This window comes from Sphaerodactylus townsendi, linkage group LG16 (genome assembly GCF_021028975.2).
Source record: "Sphaerodactylus townsendi isolate TG3544 linkage group LG16, MPM_Stown_v2.3, whole genome shotgun sequence".
Lineage (NCBI taxonomy): Eukaryota > Metazoa > Chordata > Lepidosauria > Squamata > Sphaerodactylidae > Sphaerodactylus > Sphaerodactylus townsendi.
In genome coordinates this window covers 2,220,233-2,243,066 of record NC_059440.1, presented here as the reverse complement: position 1 = coordinate 2,243,066, position 22,834 = coordinate 2,220,233, and the positions used below count along the sequence as shown (strand labels likewise).

Genomic DNA, 22,834 nt, shown 5'->3' with positions numbered 1-22,834 from the left:
CCACAGAGTTTCTAATGATTCCTAAAAGGGCATGACAATTGCTGCTGCTCTGTATCCCCAACCCACTCCGATCTCCTCCTGGTTGCCGAGCCAGACCTGGCACCCCTATCCCCAATCCCCCCCTCCAACCTCTATCTTTAATCCCCTGCGTCCAGTTATTTACATTTGGCCTTGACCAATTTTTATCACCTTTAAAGCAACCTCAAACAATCAGGAGGCAGACTTATTTTTCAGTTTACAGGGCTTTACATTTTGCTTACCATACTTTTCCATTATTGCTTTCAAAAAACCTAAACTACCATCGGCTGTTACAATTTATCAATCAAAACTTCTGGCTCAACTATTGTATAGCGCCCCTGTTTGGGTTGGCAGCAATATTAAACAATTGGAACTAATACAGTCCAAGTTTCTCCACAGTATGTTGGGAATCCCAAATTGTGTGAACTACTCTGCCTTGTGCCTGGAAACCGGTGCGAATTACATGGAAACCAGAGTGTGGCTAAAAACAATTAAGTATTGAATACACCTACATTTCAAGGCACGGCACGGCAATCTTATCTGGGACATGCTATCTGATTTTCAACAGTCAAAATGGAATGAATTAATAAACAAAAAAATCAAATCTATAGGTTTAGCTTTAGACTTACTCCTCAATCAAGAAGAACCATATATATATAAGGAATTCAAACAAAGAATCCTGGACACTGAGATGCAACACTTATTTTCGCATGCCCACAAAATTTGTTCTCCTTTGAATCTAGGTCTCACCCCAAAGTATAAAATATTACCTGCATAATTTTATAATTTAACAGCACCAGTTTTGAGACGTGCATTTATGAAAGCACGAATGAACACAGTGCCCTCGGCTGACCTCAGAAGAAGATATTTAAAGATCCCAGCAAATGACAGATTATGCCATTGCCCAGACAAACAAAAAGAAACTATAGCACACATATTGCTATACTGTTCTCAGCACAGCACCCTAAGAAGAGTCTTCATTGATCCCCATCTGAATACTGATCACCTACCTCATAGGGTTGGTGTGAGGACAAAATTAGGAAAGAGAGTTGGTGGGGAGAGAGCCATGTATGTTTTGATGGGGGTGGAGGTAGGTGGTTTGTGAGAGATACTGACATTTGTTTGGTAGATGTTTTGCTAGGGCAGTGATGGCAAACCTTTTCAAGACCAAGTGCCCAAATTGCAATCCAAAACCCACTTATTTATCGCAAAGTGCCAACGTGGCAATTTAACCTGAATAACCCCCTTGAGCAGGGGCCAGCCTGCTGTAGCCTCCAGCAAGTCCCACATGCACCACTCTAGCATCTCTGCCACCTTCCCCCCCCCCCCCCCGGGCAGCAGCCACCTGGAGCACAGGCACCAGGCCCACCAGCCTCCCTGCTTGCTGAGGTGCACGCACATCAAGTCCAGCGTCCCAGGCCAGCCTAGATGTGTTGGGGGGGGCGATTCCCCCCCACATGACAAACTCTGTGCACGCGTGCCCACAGAGAGGGCTCTGAGTGCCACCTCTGGCACCCGTGCCATAGGTTCACCACCACTGTGCTAGGGGTTATTTGTGAGAGATTTACATGCTTAATACCCACTTGCGCTGGCTTGGAGCTATTTCTCAGGCTAACAATCTACTTCATAGGGTTGGTGTGAGGACAAAATTAGGAAAGAGAGTTGGTGGGGAGACAGTCATTTATGTTTTGCTGGGGGTGGGGGTTGTTTTGTGAGCTGGTGCAAAAAAACATTGTTTGGTCGTGGTGGGGGAGGGTGGCCACCCATACGGGGGTGGGCAAACTCAGGTTTTGTCCCTGGGCTCCAGTTTGCCTAGATACGCCTCTGAGGGAAAGTATGTCAGGAATATGATATTAAAAGGGTCATGGGGTGACATCACATCACGGTGTTTACTAAGCAGACTACATTTATGAGGGTGGTTTGCCATTGTCGTTCCCAGTCTTCTACACTTTATCTACTCATTTTACCGACCTTGGGTGGATGAAAGGTTGAGTCCACCTTGAGCCAACTACCTGAAACCAACTTCCGTTGGAATCAAACTCAGGTTATGAGCAGAGATTCGACTGCAGTACTGTGCCAAGGGGCTCTGTATAATGTAACGTTAGAACCCAGTTAATGATCTATAACAGACTGCAGCCACAACATCTCCAGCCATATAGTCGGTCTCTTTTGTCTGTAAAGGTATTTTACTGCCACACAACAAAGGAAACATTTTCTCCCCAGTTACACGAAGTCTCTTAGCATGACAAACCAAAAAAGAAATAGGAATAAATGGACTACAGGTCAGAGACGACGGAGCGTGAGGATATGGCAAACCATGGGCTCCAAGCTTACGTTTCACTGTTCACAGAAGGGGAGGTACAAGCTGCGGGCCTCATGAATACATACACTGTCTGTACATATTGTTTAGACAGGTGACAGATGACATCCCAAGAACTATTTTGTCTGCTCTGGCTTGGAAAGCCATCTTATGCACCCGGTATACAGCTTATAGATGATCTCATTACACTGAACTTGAAAATGTGTTAAAGGCAGCTCTGGGAGTCAACAGAGGTTCTTCGATTTCGCCAAAGTTCAAATTTGGCTTCTCAACTGTACGACTCAGCAAAAGCAACTGACCCAACAGCTACATCCCAAAGGGCCTTTCAGAGCAGAGTTAAGTGAAAAGAGGAACGTTGCTCTGGAAGCCTCAGGATTCGATTCCCGCTGGAAGTTTAGATAAAGTTTACTCATGTAAACTAGGAAGCACCTGCAAAGTTCATCTTCAGCAGCATAAGAAAAAGCTCCACTATTGGAGAGCAGCTCAGCACCGAGCCAAACTAAACTAAAAGCCAGTCGAAGACGTTAGACACTAATGAGATTTTTACAGTATAAAAATTAGTTACTAATTTATATTTAAGTTTCTTTCTAGCACTGGCTGAGCAGCAAGAAAAGTGTTTTTTTAATTAATTCTTCAGCACATAAGGATAATTTTAAATTTCCACACATACCCATGTGATTATATTCTTTTCATCAGAATGCACCAAAGTCTGTAAGTTGTCTTTCCACGTGCACTGTGATTTATTTTTGTGAAACTCCCTCCAGAAAGAGAGAATGTTTTTAAGCAAAATAGGAATTAGTTGTCAGGAAACTCTTTAAATTGGCTACTCTTCAAAGGACAAGAACTACAGAAACTCATGCCTAAAAGCCAGCTCTATCCAGTTAGCTCCCATGTTGTATTTGCATATGTAAATAGCTATGCTGTTCAATATCTCTACTTTGATACATGATACAAAAATACATCAGCCTTCAAGCAAACTTACAAAGCAGAAAGTGCTGCCCTCCTGAGGGATGCGTTGATAGTGCTGATGTACACACTAGCATGGGGGAGGATGTTTTTGGCGTTCATGTTTTTATAAAATATATCTAGGCAATGGCAAACCACCAAAGAACAGATGTTGTCTTGCAAACCCTACGGGGTTGACAGAGGTTCACTGTAACCTGACGGCAAAAAAAAGCAAGGTTCCATATATCCAGTGGCATAGCAGCCACGGGGCAGGGGGGAGTGTGCCGTGCCCCGGACACACGCCATTGGGGTCATGATGGGGGTGGGAAATCGCCCCCCTACCCCTACCCCGCCAGAAGCCCAGAACAGCCTGGAGTTCAGACGGCTGCGCTTTGCAGCCTGGAGTTCAGGCTGAACTAAGGTAAGTGAGGGGCAGGGGGTGGAGGGGCGGCCCAGCCGGGGTAGGGGGGCAGACCGGAGCAGCCTGGAGTTCAGTCGGCGGCAAAAAGCAGCCAGGTGAAGTAAGATAAGCGGGGGCAGGTGCCATTTTTCCCCTGGTGCCATCCCCCCCCCCAGCCACTGCATATATCCATCTGTTTTTGCCCTACCCCTCATGCATAGACCTTGGGCCACGTAGGTCCTTCTCCCCTCTCCATTTTATCCTCACAAAAGGCACGTGAGGAAGGTTAAACTGCAAAGACTTGACTGACCCAAGATGACTGTGAGCTTTAAGGATCGGTAGGGACTTCAGCCTCCAATGCTGTAACCCAAGGGTCCCCGACCTTTAAAAAAAAATCTGAACAGCCAATCAGAAGATTTGATGGCGACAGGTCCATCTGGCCCTGCCCACTTTCTAAAAAAAACACTCAATGGGTGCTGGGAAAGCAGATGCCAGGGCACCCACGAGGCATCATGTCTGAAATACCTGGTGTAACCACTATATTATGCTTGTCACACTGAAATAGGAACCCCGGAGCACCATGGCATATAATACAGGAATTGGACATAAAGCTTAAGAGACAGAATTACCAATGAAGTGGAACATTTTTTGGAAATATCTATATGCCAGGTGTTCTGCTGTAAGAGAAAAGTGTTATGAAATTTTAGCAGAATGGTTTTTAACACTATATAAACTATTAAGAGAGCTCTAGAATAATGGAAATGTCTGGTTTGCCAGGTGTTTGTTAGCAAAGCGTTTAATGTAAAACTAAATACACTTGCACGTGAGTGAAGAACTTCTACAGACAGAGAAACTGTGATTGATTGTCAACCAATCTGGGCAGTGTCATTCCTGTGTTACAAAATCTATACTTTAGCCACTCTTTACTTTGAGAATCACGTCCAGCTACAGGTTCTGCATGTGCAGTTAGCCCAACCAAACGCTTCGAAGAAATCAGTTACTCACCCCTGCCAGACATTTTTCCAGTGTATCCAAAATAATCAACTGAGAGAGGTACAAGTTCTTTTCAGCAGCTTCTCCAAATATTCTCTGGAAGATGAAAGACCCATTTAAGTTGTCACTAAGAACATGAATTTGCTCAGCACCTAGAATATGGCAAATATCCTGGATTCTTGAAGATTTCAGTAAGATTTTGACCCTCAGGATTGAAGCCAGGTTTTTTTAAAGAAATTCAGCAAAAATAAACATGAGCCAGTCTTCAGTGTCACCCTATTCCAGTCCTTTCTCTGATCCCGCCACTTTCCCCAACCAGCACCCTTCTCTTTGATTCAGTCCTCTGCCACAATATTCTGAAAATCTTAACCGAGTAACAGGAGATCATGCAGATTTTGCAATTCACGGGTTTTATTAGACATGGAATTTGCCTTGGGGAAGAAAGAGGACTTTAGGTGCTGAAAATGCTGGAGTCTGTAACATCCAGAAGACAGGCAAAACTGCTGAAAGATGACTAAGGGAAAAAGTTGTGACTACTCCCAGGCATACACAGACTCCAAAGGGAAAGAGGATTTTGCACCAAAAGGGCTTGGCTTTATGAGACTCCAAATTGAGACTGAACAGACATGAAATTGATTTGTGTGATGCAGAGGTCGCCAAGAAGTAGCTTTAGTGCCCAGGGGTGGACTAGAAAGCCCCTTTAACAGTGCCTGCAAGACCCCAATTGGCAGTGAGGAAAAAAGCCCCTTCCCCTCACAGTTGCAGAATCAAGGGGCATCCGTTTGGAACCACCAAGGATTTCATTCGAAAGAAACCCTCCGCCATTTATGGAGGTGGAACTATGAGCTTGTCTGCTTCCTCAAGACTCTGACTTACTCCCACTGGTCTTAAGATGAAGCATACAGAGCATGTGCTGAATTCTCCTCACCACCATGGTCAGCACACGGATCCCTCTGATCAGCTTTTCAGACCCCCTAAGGCACAGGTGTCAAACTCATGGCCCTCCAGATATTATGGACTAGTTTCCATCATCCCCTGCCAGCATCATGCTGGCAGGGGATGATGGGAACTGTAGTCCATAACATCTGGAGGGCCACGAGTTTGACACCTATGCCCTAAGGCAATGGGTGCCAGGCAGGCAGGAGGAAATATGTCCCCTCCCTTTAACAGAAGTAGGAGCGGATTTTATTCAAAAGGTGATGTTATTTACCTCCTTCAGGACACATTGAGCCAGGGGTGTCAAACTCTTTCGTTACAAGGGTCAGACCCTAGTGGGGGGAGTGACTACCTTGGCTGGTGGGCCCCTGCTGAATCCCCAGCCCAGACTGGCACTATGGGGGTGGCTACCTCAGCTAGGACATATCAAGAATGGGGACAGGATTCCTCAGCTGGATTGCAGGCCTAGTAAGCCCCTTTAAGGGGCCGGATTCTGCCCTTGTGCCACATGTTTGACACCCCTGCATTAAGCCTTTGTTAAAGGGGCAAGACTTTATTTTCCAGGCCTACTGGTAACCACAGTGGCAGGAGATTCTCTCTCATCCAGGAAGTTCACAACAGCAAAAGAATAGGACTTACCATATTGTTGACATTTTTTAAGATATTGGTGAGTCCGCTGATGACCAAGGAAAATTTGTACTTGGAAATGTTGATGAGACATTCTTTATTGTGTTCTGTGCTGACTTTGGTGTGGGTATTCTGTTGGCCAGCTTTGATGGGAAGCTAAAGAAAAGCAGAATCAGTAAGCATTTATGGAGGTGGAAATATGCAGCATTTCCTATGCTTTAAGGTTTCACAGACAGATGCACAGGGAAGAGTCCAGTAAATGGAACATTGCAGGAGCGATTTCTGAGATTTCAACGTTACTAGGTTCTTTTTTTTAAAGCCAACCCCCCCCCCCCCCCTCAACACCTTCCATTGCTCAAAGCAGACTGTCATTTGAGCCATGACTAGTAGAACTCATCACTTTAACCAACGGAAAGTAGAATGCTTCCATACTCACACATCACCAAATGCCAAAAGGCCCCCAAAAGAAAGCTTAAAGGGAAAAAAAGAGATCCCCGCCCACATTTGCTCCACCACTACAACCAACCAACTGCTGCCCACGATCAAACAAAGAGGCTAAAAGTTCTGATAACATCTTTGGCTCAACTCGGATATAAAGCTGGAATTGGGGATTGAGTGTGAGGCAGGGGATCCACACCAGCATGCAAGCTTCTCCCGAGGCCCACCCCTTTCTGTCTTAGGTACCACATGAGACCCTCATCAAGATGAACCTGGACACTCTTTCTAAACTCACCCAAAATCTTAATTAAACTGAATCCTCAGGGCAAATTCAGGAAGTGGGTCTGCCAGCTATTACTACTAGGGTACTATAAAAAAGGTAAAGGTAAAGTTTCCCCTTCAGTCGTGTTCGACCGTGGGGTACCACTGCAAGCAGTGATTTTTTAGGCAAGCCGTTTTTGTGACGTAGTTTGCCATTGCTTTCCCCAGCTATTCTTTACCCCCTAGCTATGAGCTAGGTCAGTGATGGCGAACCTTTTCGAGACCGAGTGCCCAAACTGCAACCCAAAACCCACTTATTTATCACAAAGTGCCAACACGGCAATTTAACCTGAATACTGAGGTTTTCGTTTATTAAAAAAACAATTGGCTCCGAGGCGTGCGTTACTCGGGAGTAAGCTTCGTGGTAGTCGGTGGCTCTGCTTTGAAGCAACCGTGCAACTCTTCCAACGGGTGAATCACAACCCTAGGAGGGTTTACTCAGAAGCAAGCCCCATTGCCAGCAACCGAGCTTGCTCCCAGGTAAAGGATCGCACTTTAGTTCTTCGCATGAAAATCAATGGGGTTTAACAGGGGTTAACAGAGTTACCTACACTGCTTCCCCAAAACTAGGTCTTAGGTTTAATGCTAATAATCGAGCCCAGCGGCCCAGGCCAGCCTAGATGTGTGTGGGGGGGGGGTGACTCTGTTTGCGTGTGCCCACAGAGAGGGCTCTGAGTGCCACCTCTGGCACCCGTGCCATAGGTTCACCATCACTGAGCTAGGTACTCATTTACCAACCAAGAAATGGATGGATGGCTGAGTTGACCATGAGCCAGCTGCCAGGATATCTGACCCACAGGGGGCTCGAACTCTTGACCGTGTGAGTGGCAGTGCAAGCACTTAACCACTACGCCACGTGGCTTCTCAGGGCTTACAAATTTATATAATGATCAATTGGTGAGTCTGAGCCATAAATTCAAGAAGAGATTAAACACCTGGGTAAGTCAAATTCATCCCTTACTTGAACAATATGAAATACCTTCATTGGAGAGCATTACCCTTTGGAAGAGAAGCAACATTTCTGACTGGGTATTCAATAAGGATGGCTTACATGACAGAGCTACAGTTGCCAGGACAAATGATCCCCCATGGTTTCCTAAGTTTAAAAAGTACAAATGTCTAGCCCATTACTTCATTACACTTTAAAGAGGCCCATCAAAGGATTGTGTTTACAAGCTTAAGGCCTTTTAGGCCAGAATATTTACAAGGGAGATTTGACAAATGTTCAAAGGAGACGAGGTTATGCAAATGTGGCTCAAAGCAGGTAGAAGACATCATACGTTATATTCTACATGGCCCTTTCTATGCTCATATACGCCACAAATATCTACAGTAGCGATGAAGACAAAGTCTTCTTTCTCATGGCCAACGTCTCTCAGGATGACTCATATAATGTTGCAATCTTCATGTTCTTAGCTGCTAGGATTAGGGAAAAGTTAACTGATGTTCTAGCTATAAGAGCTAAATTGTAGACACACCTGCTACACAGGATAAGTGATTTTAATATTTATATTCTGGATTTGGATAAGTTTTATATTGCTGATTTCGGTTATGTATTAGTGCTGATTTCGGTTATGTATTAGTTATGTATTGCTGATTTCGGTTATGTTTTAGTGTGTCTTTGGATTTTGGATTGTATGTTTTATGTTCACACATGCAAGGCCTTATGGCGATCAATAAATGTGATGTTGTTGTTGTTAAAACAAAAGCAAAAAAAGATCCGCAACAGCTACATGCCACACCAAAACCTCACAGGGGAATCTGTCCAAAGGGGAAGACCTATTTTAACTTGAGTGACTTATTTTAATGCTAAGTTATGGATTGGATTCATTTTAATGCTAAGTTATAGATCGGATTTATTTTAACGCTAAGTTATGGATTGGATTTTTTTAACGCTAAGTTATGGACTGGATGTATTTTAATGTTAAGTTACCGTATGTATGGGATAAGTGAAACAAATTAGGCCTCAGTGTTGATTTTAGGGTATTTTATATATTACAATTACACTGGGAATTACAAGGTTGAGAGTGTGTATAGAATTTGTTGATCCTTGACTGCAATTTGCTGTATAGAATTTGTCGGTCCCTGACTGTAATTTGCTGGTCTTTGACTGTAATAAATTGAAATTGAAAATTGAAAAAAAACCTGTTGGGTCTGCTTCTCGGATTTTTTAACCAGCTTCCTTGGACCTACTAGAATTAAAGAGAGCCCGGCAGGCATTTTATGCATGACTTTGGAGAGGTGTTGGGTGCAGGAAGTCCAGATGCACATCCTGACAGCTGGCGCCATGGCCACTGCACCAACATTTACTGCAGCTGTAAAGGGAGTATGCTGAATGCATGGAGCACACACCAGCATAGCCATCTCCAAATAGGAGCCACTTGCTCTTTGAAGCAACTGTCATCAAAGATCTGAGAAGCAGTCAAGTTTCTTAATCAATTCCAGGTCGCGAGGCACACCCAACACTAGATCATGGCTCGAGCGCAATGGGGAATGTTTTGGAAGCTCATGCTTAGCAGAGGCCAAATGCTCAGCTTGGCAAGGACAGAGCAGTCAGCGGCACTTGCACATGTGTTGCTTATGTGCAGACAAGCTCTTCCATGCCGGGACCAAATCCATGCATTCTAACCGTGACTTGTCTCTACGGTAGCTGTTGGAATCACCTTATCTTTGTAGCAGCAAATGTTTTCTGAAACCCAAACGGATTCTGAGCTGAATCCTTTCCTGCTGGCAACATGTCGTCCGCAGCCTCCCGGGGAAGGGGGCTTGGTCGCAGGCTGCTCAGACTCCAGCGCCTGGCATTAAAAGGGCTCTCAGGCCGCAGGCAGAAGAGACAATAAAGCAGAGCAGCTAGAAGACAACGGCCACTGGCCTGGCAGCTCCCTGGGTCCGATCTCACCTGTGACTCAGACTGACAAGACGGCACATAGGGAAGTCGCTCTCTTAGCCTCAACTCCCCACATTCAACCCAGTAATAGCAGCCTACCTTACAAGGCTATCATAAGCATTACAAGATGATGTACACAAAATGGTTTGAGTGTTGATGGCACTACCTAAGTGTAATTCATTATTTGGACTTAATGGGTCCTCAGCTGTTACAAGGAAGTTTGGGGTGAACGACCTTTTCAGCTCTGGCCAGAATGAGGCAGAATTTAGCTTTTTAGCCCAACCGTCCATCTTTCCCCTCCGACCCCCTCTGCTTTTCTCCTTCTCTTGGGTCTGTCTCCTGCTCTCAGGTCCAGTCCTGTAAAGTCACCTTTGACAGAAGACCCCTTGGGAAGCTGGTCTGACCTCATCTAAGGATAAATAGGGAATAAACTCCCCCACCCCCAACAAAAACATCTGGTAGAAGATGGTGACAAGGCAGCTGCTGGAAGGGCTCCCTACCTAATGAAGATCAACAGGCCCAAGTGGACCACTGAGGAGCCCAAGGTCCCTTGCGGAAGGTCCCTCTCCCCAGCAGCTCTCATCCTGCCCAACTCCCGCTGCTCCTCATTGTCACTGCCTGAGGCACACTCCTTCTCCCTCCACAGTAGAGGCATCATCAGAAAGCAGTCAGATGTCAGCCCCAAGCTGCTCAGCTCCAGCAAGCAGCAAGTGGGGGTGGTCAGTGGCAACAAGGACAGCCAACAGCTTGTCCTCTCCCTGGGCACAACCCTGCCAGATGGCAACCACTGATAGCTTCCGCTCCTCCTCTTCATCACCCCACCCTATGGGCATCCAGGGCCCATTTCTGGGGCCTCCCCTCACCACACCACAGGGTACTGCTGCAACCAGACACTGCCAAACACTGACAGCAGATTGCTATCAAACCCAGGAAGGGGAGGTCCTATGTGAAGCTAGAACTGACTCTCCCTCTCTTTTTCCTTGCTCTCTGGGGGACTGGTGAGGGAAAGAAGGAACAAGTATCTTCCAAGAAAGGCCTAGGAAGAAGACAGTTTATACACCAGGGGTTATAACAATGTTAAATCTGATTTATTTATAATACAAGGTAACAAAATTAAAATCTAACTCCAGAAGCAATTAAAAATGGCACATTACAAGCACTTCCAAAATGAGAGCAGAGAGCTTGAGAAATAGTAGGATGAAATCAGTAGGGTCACTACGGTGTAGTAAAAAGGAGTTTGGGGGTTGGTACCTGAATGGTCTTGTAAAAGATGGTCCAGACTAATGAAGAACACAATAAGCAAAAGGCAAAAATGCATGTGTGGGGTAGAAGTTGAAAACCCCATTCGAATCTCAAGCACAAAAAGGACAGAATTTCTGTTTCCAGAATGCAACTTGCTTGCTGTTACTTGATACAGAAGGGGAAAGCAGTGACTCTGGCCCTTTCCGCACGGGTCACGGCCAAATACAGTGCCCTGGGGACGGCAAAAACGCCGTCCCCAGGGAGCTGTTCGCATGGGGGGCGCAGCTGCTTCGCAGCCGCGCCACCCTCACTCCTCCCCAGCGGCGCAAAGCCACCATTTCCCCACCTCGCTCCCCGAGCAAGGTTTTTGGAAAACGGTGGCTTCCAGCCGCTACCGTGCGAACTGCAGCAGCTGGAAGGCGCCATCCCTCCCCCCTTTGCCCGATCGACCTACCTTCTCTGCGACTGTCTGGCGCGTCGCCGAGGCCTGGGGACATGCCCCCACTGCCCTGCGACTCCGGAGCGGTCGCGCAGGGCAGGGGGGGCATGTCCCCTGGCCTTGGCGACGTGCCGGACGGTCGCAGAGAAGGTAGGTCGATCGAACGATGGCGTTCCGCGGCGCCGTCTTCCCTTTCATTACTGGGACCGTTCATGCTAACGGTCCCGGGGGGGGGTTGGGTCGGCGTCATGTACATCGACCCAACCCCCAGCGTGGCCATGCGGAAACGGCCTTTGTGAGGAAGCCCTCGCTCCAAACACAGAAGAGCCCCACATCCTCTACCCAAAGTCCTGGAAAAGGTCTCTTTCTCTGCAACTGGCTTCCCAGCCATGGTTTCAGCCAGTGGTGAGATGGGGTCAGGAATTATTTCAATGGGCTTTGGCTGCAGTCACTCTGCTGGACAGCATTTAGTCAACAAGAATTATTCTGTCCCAGTCTCAAGCACCAGTTCATGATCTCTGACCCCTGTCTTGGCATCTCTAAAGCACCCGGTTTTTTTCATAAGGAAGACTCACAGCCAATCAACTGAAGAACAGATGCACAATTTCCAGAAATTGTGAAGTCACAAGGAAAATAATCTTTCTAATTTAAGGCAGAAAACTGAAATACGCACAATAGTTGCTACTTTCCTGTCAAACTTAAGCTTATTTTAATATTTTAACATCACAAAATGCATCAGCCGTGAGCTCCCAAAGGCACCTGGTGGGCCACTGCGAGTAGCAGAGAGCTGGACTAGATGGACTCTGGTCTGATCCAGCTGGCTTGTTCTTATGTTCTTATGTTCTTATCTATAATTTGGCTGCCTATAAAGTTGTACCATTTAGCCACCGAATCAACCAGTTTAGTTACCATCTACATTTGGAGGGGGCAAGCAGAGAAAGGGCACGCAAGTCACAGCACCATCCTTGTCTCACTGCACATCTGAACAGGTCTACAACATCTCTCTGAGAACACATTCCCACACATGATATGCTCCACATTAAGTGCGCTGTCACTCCATTCTATTCCCACCACTTCTTTTAAATGTAAAACGGTGACAAGAGGCTAGCTGGGCTTGGATTTTCTTTTAGGCCCTTTCCTTGCTAGTCATTTGCCTGCTCAAAATCTTCATTCCACATTTTTTTTACCGCAGATTTTCCCCTTCATGAAACTCAAAACTGTGCACACCAAAGACTCCCACGCAGGAGAATGGCTGTGAGGCTCGCAGTTTTGCACGCTGAAGGTCCAGTTCCTTGCACTCACCAGCTAGCACATGCAGCGGCAGAAGCATTTGCAGACCAAAGCAGATTGGACTGGGATGCCTTCTGTCATTTGAAATGACACTCCGAAGTATATTTTGCCTTACATTGTGCCATTCATCTTTCTATACAAGACTCAAGAGCAACCATTAGCACAGAAAGACATAAATGTTGGTGAAAACACGATTGATGGGGGATTCTCTGTAAGCAGCAAATGTTGGATATCTAATATTATCTGTGCCATTACAACACCCCCAAAGATTAGAAGCACCTCAACCCAGCCAGGATATGAACTCTGCTCGGAGAACAACACAAGGCACTTGTTTCAAGTTATAGCCCATGAATTCTTCAAAAGGTCACAGACGAACCATTTCCCTCATGCGTCATTGCCACAGCAGTGCCCAACAGGGCAACAGGATCACTCCAAAATCCTACTATACTGTTGATCAAAGTCATAAGCTTTTGATCAAAATAAAATGCATGTTAAGGGGGCAAGTTAAATTTAACCCCCCAAAACTGTATTATTGATCTAGGCACAGAAGAGGCAAAGCACACAAAAAAACCAGTTTAAAAGAGCTATTAAAGCCTCTGCAAACCGGGCAGAACCAGCATCTCATCAGAAGTCATGGACGAAGTAGCGTTTCCAATTATAACTAGTGATAATTCAGTAGTAGTGCCCCATTGAGGAATGCACAACATCTCTAATTCACATTTTTACCACTATTTGAGTCTCTCCTGACTCTTGAGCAGGGGTCTTCAAACTATGGCAACTATGGTTCATAGACTACAATTCCCATGAGCCCTACCACTTGGCCATGATGGCAGGGGCTGATGGGAATTGTAGTCCTTGAACATCTGGAGGGCCATAGTTTGAAGACCCCTACTCTTGAGGTACTTGATGGGATATGTGTCTGTAGGATATTACTGGCCTTGCAGTCTCCTCAATGGCCTTGAAAATCCATGTTTCTCAAGCCACCCTTAAGCACATGAACCCAGCAACCGTCCTGTAACTGGCAAGAGTCACTAGCCAACTTTGAACCTCCTCAACGCCACAGATTTGCAATCTAAACTATATCCTGCTAATCACACATCCTGTCATCACATATATGGAGATCACACAACTATGCATCTTATATGTGTGTGTGTATAAATAATTGCTTTAATTAAAAAAAACCATTTACCATTTACAATCACACTAGCTGCGGCTCTTTTAACCATGTGCACACCTGAGTTGGCTTTGAATATGTTGTCTAATCAGGACTATAACAATAAACAACTGGTTGTTCCAAAAGAAGATTCAGAAATTGCATCAAACACACAGGATCCTCACTGACCCTAGAAAAACCTGTAACTTTTCTTGGATTTTGTCATGAAAATGGTGGGGCACCAACTTCACATACACGCTACAGGGGTCAGTGCTGTCAGTCACAGACCAGGAAAGGGATTTGGGCGTCTTAGTTGATAGTTCCATGGGAATGTCAACTCAATGCATGGCAGCTGTGAAAAAGGCAAACTCTATGCTGGGGATAATTAGGAAAGGAATTGAGAATAAAACTGCAAAGATTGTCATGCCTTTGTATAAAGCCGTGGTGCGACCGCACTTGGAGTACTGTGTTCAGTTCTGGTCGCCACATCTCAAAAAGGATATCGAAGAGATAGAAAAAGTGCAGAGAAGGGCAATGAGGATGATTGAGGGACTGGAGCACCTTCCTTATGAGGAGAGGCTGCAGCGTTTGGGACTCTTTAGTTTGGAGAGGAGACGTCTGAGGGGGGATAGGATTGAAGTCTATAAAATTATGCAGGGAGTAGAAAATGTTGACAGAGAGAAATTTTTCTCTCTTTCTCACAATACTAGAACCAGGGGGCATCCATTGAAAATGCTGGGGGGAAGAATTAGGACTAATAAAAGGAAACACTTCTTCACACAAGGTGTGATTGGTGTTTGGAATATGCTGCCACAGGAGGTGGTGATGGCCACTAACCTGGATAGCTTTAAAAGGGGCTTGGACAGATTTATGGAGGAGAAGTCGATTTATGGCTACCAGTCTTGATCCTCCTTGATCTCAGATTGCAAATGCCTTAACAGACCAGGTGATCGGGAGCAACAGCCGCAGAAGGCCATTGCTCACATCTTGCATGTGAGCTCCCAAAGGCACCTGGTGGGCCACTGCGAGTAGCAGAGAGCTGGACTAGATGGACTCTGGTCTGATCCAGCTGGCTTGTTCTTATGTTCTTAAACAAACCAAAGGTAAAGGTGCAAAGACCAGATCTTTGCAAAGACCAGATCTTTACTGACCCATGAGGTGACATGTAACACAATGCTTATTAGGCAATATCTGTTAGGTTGACTGGATGGTTTGCCATTGTCTTCCCCAGTTTTCTATATTTTTAGACGCAGACAGCTGGGTCCTCAATTTACCAACCTTGGGAGGGTGGAGCTGAAACCAACTCCCGTCAGGACCAAACACAGGTCGTAAGCAGAGCTTTGACTGCAATACTGCAACTTACCACTCTGCACCACGGGGCTCCAAATTACCTGTCTCCTACATGGGCACCAACACAGTAGTGGTCTTGACATACTGGCTGCTCCCCCCACTTACAGAATCTCAACAGGCATTAATCATAAGGGGCTCCTTGAGGACATGAGGAGGATGCTATTGCGAGACTTTTCAAGAAGGCAATAAAATATTTTTTATTTGATAGGTCTTTTCACAGGTAATAGACTATGTTGGCAATATTTAGGGTTTTACTGTATTTTATATGTTTGAATTTGTGCTCTGAGCCACGAGGAAAGGGGTATATAAGCATTGTAAATAAATAAATAAATAGAATACTTGTGTGACTTCCCAAGTACACAGAAAAATATGCAGCCTCAGGAGTAACACTGAGAAACACTAACGATCTGGACACTGAAGGATTTTCAGGATCTACTGTAGAAGTTATCTAACAAGAGGCCTTTTTCTGCATGTACAACTTGCCACCGGTTTTCCCAGTGGTTCCAACTTAGAAATGTTTTCTGCACAACTCCATTCCCCTTATTGTTTTTGGGGGGTTGCCCTTGTATCTCCAGTTGCATTTATGCCACACACTACTGCTCAAAATGGGCTATTCCTGATGGTGGTGGGATGTCATCCATGCTGCAGAAGAACAACCCTTCCCCCTTTTTCCCTCTTGCTCAGGTGCTCTAGTGTTATTACGTTTTGAAGAGGCAATTCAAAAATGTCTCAGTCTTCATATCTACTATTAAGAACTACCAACCCAAAATGGAAGCCAAAGCACCTACTGGAGCAGGTGCCATTACCTGAAGGGACAGAAACACGTAGCCCACAATGCCACACAAAGAACCACATTTTTCAATCAAATATGATCTGCAGAAATATACGATCGTTACTTGGAGCAGTCCACGATTACATGCAGCAAATATTCCTAGCACTCTTGTCAGTGACCCCAGTGTCTCAGCGTTCTATTGCTGATGCAATCCTCCCATTTCAAAATCGCTCTCTGCCATATTGATACATCACTAATGCAATGCGAAATTGACAGCGCTGATCCAGTCAACCCTACTTCTTTATATCTCTGCTTGAACATTAACATTACAAGTTCTATGTGAAATTAACTAAACTCATCCAGTCCACCATGCTTCTCTGTATCTCTGCCTTAACATTATATAACTAGTTTGATATGATAGATTTTTAAAAATCCTTTTAAAGAGTTTTAAATGTAATCTGTTTATACAAACACACAAATGCTTCAGACTTTACTAAAGTATCCAATTGCCAAGTACTCCTGAGCCCTGAAAACTGCACTGTCTGAGACACTCCAGTTACTTATCGGGGGTGGGGGGAGAAGAATCTGCACACAGTACATTGATCCCCTTTCCCTGGAAGGGTGGGCTGTTCTGGCAATTCAAATGTGGGATACAAATTTAAGGCAAACCACTGGAAGTTCTGTGGTCACTTCAGCAATGCATTTAGGTGTGAGGGCATTTCCAGCAGGGACACTATAGTGATTTGAGATGCTCACCCTGGCTCACACACAGGCACATCAAAATTGTTCAGGTACTTCCTGAAGAGCTGGAGCTCCAACTTGCCCACTGGTAGGGCGGTCTATCAAATCTAATTAATTAATTATAGTTTGCTCCCATAGTTAAGGTAATATATAATGAAGGTACTTCCAAGCCACGCAGGAAGCTGAAAGTTCTCATGTGTATCAATAGCCGCAATCCCCCCCGCCCCACAAATTCTGAAAGGGAGACTACTATAACTTTCTTATTAAGAACCAAAGGAATGCATACCACTAAAATGTTTGAAGTATTCCAGAATGCTGAAATGTGGAACATTCACAGACTAGAAGCAGACCTCAGAACAATTCCAGACCATCCAGAAAGATTGAATATGGTACACAAAGAGTCCACACTATATTGACTACTAGACAACATTAAAAGTTGGACATTTTTGTAGCTAGAATATAGGCCATGGCATTTACTCCATAAAGGTCCCAGCATCCCATACAAATGAAAGCAACATCATTTATGGGATGTCATGTTGGCTTATGTCTTGTGTGCCCCCAAATCAGCAGTAATCAGCTCCCGCATTCAAGAGAAGGAACATTTCTAACCATAACCAAGAGGTCTCAGAAAAAGGGGGGGTTGTTATCACCCAACATCCATTCATAAGACATTGCAGGAATTAAACTTGAGGCTTCATGAAATACATGTACATGCCACAAATAAAGTGATCCCCATAGGAGCCTGTACCAACACACAGCTGAGGAATAACCTAAGCTGACTGGCAGTGGCTCACCAAGATCACATACATGCCAAGGTCTTTCCTGCTACGTGAGATTCTCTTAATGGGAAATGCCAGGGACTGAATGTATAACATTCTCCACCCAATGCATGTGCTTGACCAATAATTAACAAATAGGTGAACCCCCATGGGCTTAAGAGGGCATCTCATTTCCCTCCCTCCAATATTTCTTCTTTCGCTTCCCTGGACACCACCATACCTCTCCCTTTTCATGCTTCCTGGTGAAGTGATTAACAGCAGTGGACTCTAATCTGAGAAACTGGGTTTGATTCCCCACTCCTCCACATGAACGCCAGAGTCTTATCTGGTGAACTTGATTTGTTTCCCCACTCCTACATTCCTGCTGGGTGACCTTAGGTTAGTCACAGTTGTCTCCGAACTCTCTCAGCCCCACCTACTCACAAAATGTATCTTGTGGGGAGAGGAAAGGGAAGGAGTTTGTAAGCTGCCTTCCGTCTCCTTAAAGGAAAGGAAAGGGGATTCTCCTTCTCCTTCAACTACGCTAGGCTCAGCAGTGAGAAACCGGCAAGGACTTGTGGGTGGTACCTCACTTCCCCCTGTATCACATTCTCCATTCTATTTCCTATTTCCCTCTTCCTGGAAGCATTCATATCCTTACTTTTCCCTGGCTCATTCTCACCTACTTCCACCCACCAGCCTGCATTTTATTCCCCATGTTTATTCCTCATTTTCAGTTACATTATTCACTGAATCAATACTTCTATCATTCTCCACAATGAGAGCCCAAAGCAACTGACATCCTTCTCCTCTCACCTATGAGGCAGATTAGGCTGTGTGCCCGTGACTGACCCCAAGTCACCCAGTGAGCTTCCACAACAGAGCGAGGGTTAGACCCCCGATTTCCCAACCTGCAGCCAGAAACTCTAACCATTACACAATGCTGCCTTTTGTGGGGTAGCTGCTGCTGAACAGTAGTGAGCAGTCAGGTCTGGGTGACTCATGCAACTTGAGTAGGAGCAAGTTGCCCAGTGAATACAGCTGGGCCAGGCCAAGATGAGTCCTCTCTCAAAGGCCATAATAGCCCTGGAAGGCTGGCAATACTGTTGTGGCTGCCTAGCAACAGCTACAGAGGCAAAGTCTGTTTCTTAAATCTACAGGCATTGCCCTCCCCGCAAACATATTTTTTTAGATCTTAGATTTCTTGGCAAACCTTTGGATTTTTTCAGGTTTGTAGCAAGATCTGTCTTGTCGGTCCATAGCCCCAGTCTCTGGATTTAAGCTTCCACAGAGAGGATCACAATGACAATTAGATATATTGATTAGTGTATGCATATAGCCAGTTTAACTTCTTTTAAAAGTTCAGCTTAAACCTCTTCCCAAATAAGTATCCACTCAGCAGTCACAAAAACACAGTGGATAGTTACTGATCTGCAATATTTGCAGTCAGACCATGACTGTAATTAAACAATTAAATATACATGACTTCACAAAGGTTGTTAGGTCTGACTTGCACGACATTCTTCTCATTCTTCTATGCTCATAATGGTCAGCATTATTTTCACTTTAAGAGACGGATAGCCAAGGCTGAAAGAAACCATCTTGCCAAAGCCACTCAGCTTGTCTATGGCAACAAATTTATTTCAGTTCAGGCCTTTTGGAGTGCCATTGAAAACTATGACTTGTACTGTAGTCTCACAGCTCCAACAAGGAAGATCAACCAACAAGGAAACACTGGTAATATCATAACTTTCAAATTGTTACAAAAAAGTTACTGCATATATTGAACATGAAATGATACTCTTGACTTCAATGCCTTAAAGACTAAGTCATCATTTGAAAGCTTTGTCTTCTCTAAGTAGAAAATTTTTCTCTTCATATATTTAAAGATGTCACAGCAACTGTGGGAACAGCTAGAATAGTTGAAGCCTTTCATTCTTAACATGTGAACCTGCCCAACTCTGCGACAACAAAAAATGACAACTCTAAAGCCAAACATATACCCATTCCAATATAATTTTCCATCACTGAGAGTATAATGAAGACGACTCCCTTTTAGGACAAAAATACATGTCAAAATACATCTTGGGGGCTTGTCCATATTATGCTGACCGCCCAATGAGTTTGTCATTGTTTATGTTATCATCTGATTTTAAGATGGAGGTTGATGGTTTTATTGGTTGTACGCCGCCCAGAGCCCTTTGGGGATGGGGCAGTATATTAAAACTGATATATAAATACATCGATCCAAAACAATTTGAACATGCACAGTGACATGACTAAGTACATACCCAGCTACACTCAAAATTTTCATTTCTTTGATAAAATGAAGGACTGGACACATTTTTAGGAGAGACTATACACCAATGTATTGAACAAATGTAAAGTGTTTACCAACTACTTTGTACAATCCGCATTCCAAACACAAACCCTGCTAAAATAGTTAATACAAGGCAACTCAATTTATTTAAGCCGCTGACCTGTGGCACCTACTGTAGTAACATGGAAGCAGGGGGGGGGGGGGATCACTCAACTAAATTTAAACTCCTTCTGTTGTCCAGAAACCACCATGGAAAAATAGGGAACTTGTGCATATATACCGAACTGCACTGGAAAAGATTCAAACAAGTGCTCTTCCTATAAACAGCTTCCAAACTTCCATAGCCTCAGGCTAAGAAACACTTCCTGTTTCCATCCTAAGTAAAGACTGCTTTCAATTGCTCTCTGTTTCATAAACATAAGCCACTTCTCAAAGTCCATTCAGAAAAGTTTCCTAGTTATTCCCCTGCATCCAGATTAAAGCCACTAATGCCAATTTCTTCTGATAATCCCTTTGATCACACAGGATCCATTCATTCTGTCCACACTCAGCAGCATCTCCACTTGATAGTGCAGATTTATGGTGTCCAGCTCCCTTCTGACTTTCTGACTTTCAGTATATGCCTCAGGTGTTTCCCATCCCACCCAAGCGTCTCCCACTCTCAAGGGTACAGGACCTGAGTATCCACATCAACTTCCTTTATCCCTCAGGGCTTCCAACTCCTACAGAAAAATGGCATATCCAAGCTGCTTTCTCCTCACATCACTCTGAAAGACGCACAGAATCACATCTGAGAAAACCACAAGGAGCACAGACTTTTGCATGTACTTTGCAGAAGAATGAACTCACAAAAGCCTGTTCTGTGACACTCTCTACCAACAAGGCTTCCACTCCAGGCGCTTCGTCCTACAAGACATAACCAACATTGTCTCAAGGAAGACCCAGCTCCAAATCTCGCCACCCCCAACGCAGAGATCCATCCGCACGGGCCATGGAAATAAGCCCACTTGAATCCACGGCATTCTTGCCCAAGCCTGGCGTGCTCCCAGGGAACAGACGCCAAAGCACTGTGATGGCACCCCAGGGAGCACACCCTGAACAGCACACACGACAAGGCATCACCCAAAGCAGCTCGTTTTCCATTCATAAAGGAGGGACCAGTCCCTAAAAAGCGCAAGGCCGGACCCATGCTTCTTCACCTGCAAAGGACTCCCCCCTCCCCCCCCCGCCCACAGCAGCAACTTCCACAGGTCCCCCTACCCCCTTGGGCGCAGAGCCCCTCCTGCCAGGCATCCTTGGGGAAGCAACGGCCTCCCCCACCAGAGATGAGCAATGAACCCCCCCCCCCGCCTGCTCCATCCCACCGGCGCAGAGCTCCACTCCAGCTCCGAGAAAGGAGGCCAGCCCCTCCTTCTCCTCACACCATCAGAAGCCTTTTCTCTCCCCAAAGTTCCCCCCCCCAGGCCTTTTCATTTCTCCCAGAGGAATGGAGCCCCCAGAGCCCCCGTGCACGGGTGGCGGGGGGGGGGGGCAGGGGGAGCCGACATCTTCGCTTTGCCAAGCATGACAGCCCCCGCATCAGTAGGGGAAGGGAGGCAGGCACACCCACCCACCCCCCCCAGGGCGAGAAGAGGGGGCGCCCGCGCCCGCTGCGACACGGGGCCCTCCCTCCCCCACTCCGGAGCAGAGCCCTTCGGCGAGGGCGGGGGGAGCCCTACGGAGCCACAGGCCACAGGGACCCGCTGCTCCCCCCACCGCCACCCCCAGGCGGGCACGGCGGAAAGGGATGCCCAGCTGCAGGCCCAGCATCGCCCGTCCCCCCGCCCCGCCCCGCCCCGCCCCGCCCCCGCCAGGCCGTTACCTGCTCGTCGAAGCGGTTCACCACGGCCTGCACCCACTCCACCGGCTTATGGGCCGCCATGTCCCGCCGCCCACCAAGCCCGGAGGGGGAGGGTCTCGCCGCCCCCTGCCCCTCGGCTCGATCCGGCCCCCGTCGCCGAGCGTTCAGCTGCCTTCCTCTTCCTCAGCCATCAGAGCCCACCGGTCGCCATGACACCACACCGGAAGCGGGAGCCCCGCCGCCCCCAACAGCAGCCCCGGCCGCTCGCCGGGAGAGGGGGAGGCAGACGAGAGGGAAGCCCGCGCGGCGCATGCGCCAAGAGCCAGGCGGAGGAAGACAGGGAGGGATCGCGGCGGACACGCACGCGCAGTCGGGATAGGGAGAGCCGGGAAAGCCAAAGGGCAGCGCGCATGTGGGAGAGTGAAACTGGGAACGGAGGGGGTTAATGCGCATGCGCCGTGGCGGCCCTTTGGGATGGGAAGGTGCACGCGAGCGCCGAGAGAAGAGGAGTTAAAGTGTGGCACGCATAAAGAGAGAGATTCGGCACATGCGTCTTACGCATGCGCAGGGAGAGTCAGTGTGCATGCGCGTAAGAGTACGGCGCTGCTAAAAGCCTGCGATGCTAGACAGAGAAGACAAAGCAGAAGAGTCAAACTGCGCACGTGCCGCCAGCGGGACTTGATAATGCGCGTGCGCAAACTCTCAAGAGGAAGCAAACGGAGCGGAGCTTGAGAATTGTTGGGGCGGCTTTTGCTGTCGGTCAGCCTCTCTATCCACGCGGCAGAAGTCCCCGGAGCCAGAGGACTTGCTGGCTGCCCTTCGTGGCCGGAGCTGGCCGGAGCTCGGGTCCTTGCTGCTGTGAGCCAGCCCAGCCCCGCCTCTGCTGTGTCTCTGCGTCCATTCATACCTTATCTTGATCCTCTTCGATCTGAGATTGCAAAGGCCTTAACAGACCAGGTGCTCGGGAGCAGCAGCAGCAGCAGGCCCTTGCTTTCACATCCTGCACGTGAGCTCCCAAAGGCACCTGGTGGGCCACTGCGAGTA

The 22,834-nt window shown here is 46.6% G+C and overlaps 1 protein-coding gene across 2 annotated transcripts in view; it reads right to left on the bottom strand.

The window, feature by feature from the left end:
* LOC125445883 (neurofibromin-like) overlaps window positions 1–22,125 on the bottom strand; it is an 86,110-nt gene extending 63,985 nt beyond the window's left edge. For both annotated transcript variants that reach the window (XM_048519311.1, XM_048519310.1), the window contains exons 1-3: window positions 21,812–22,125; window positions 6,252–6,395; window positions 4,689–4,772 (exon numbers count right to left, since the gene is read on the bottom strand). In XM_048519311.1, coding sequence (XP_048375268.1) covers window positions 4,689–4,772; window positions 6,252–6,395; window positions 21,812–21,871 — 288 coding nt within the window. In that variant the 5' untranslated portion in view covers window positions 21,872–22,125. The remainder of the gene's footprint in view (window positions 1–4,688; window positions 4,773–6,251; window positions 6,396–21,811) is intronic.
* Window positions 22,126–22,834: the final 709 nt, after the last annotated feature.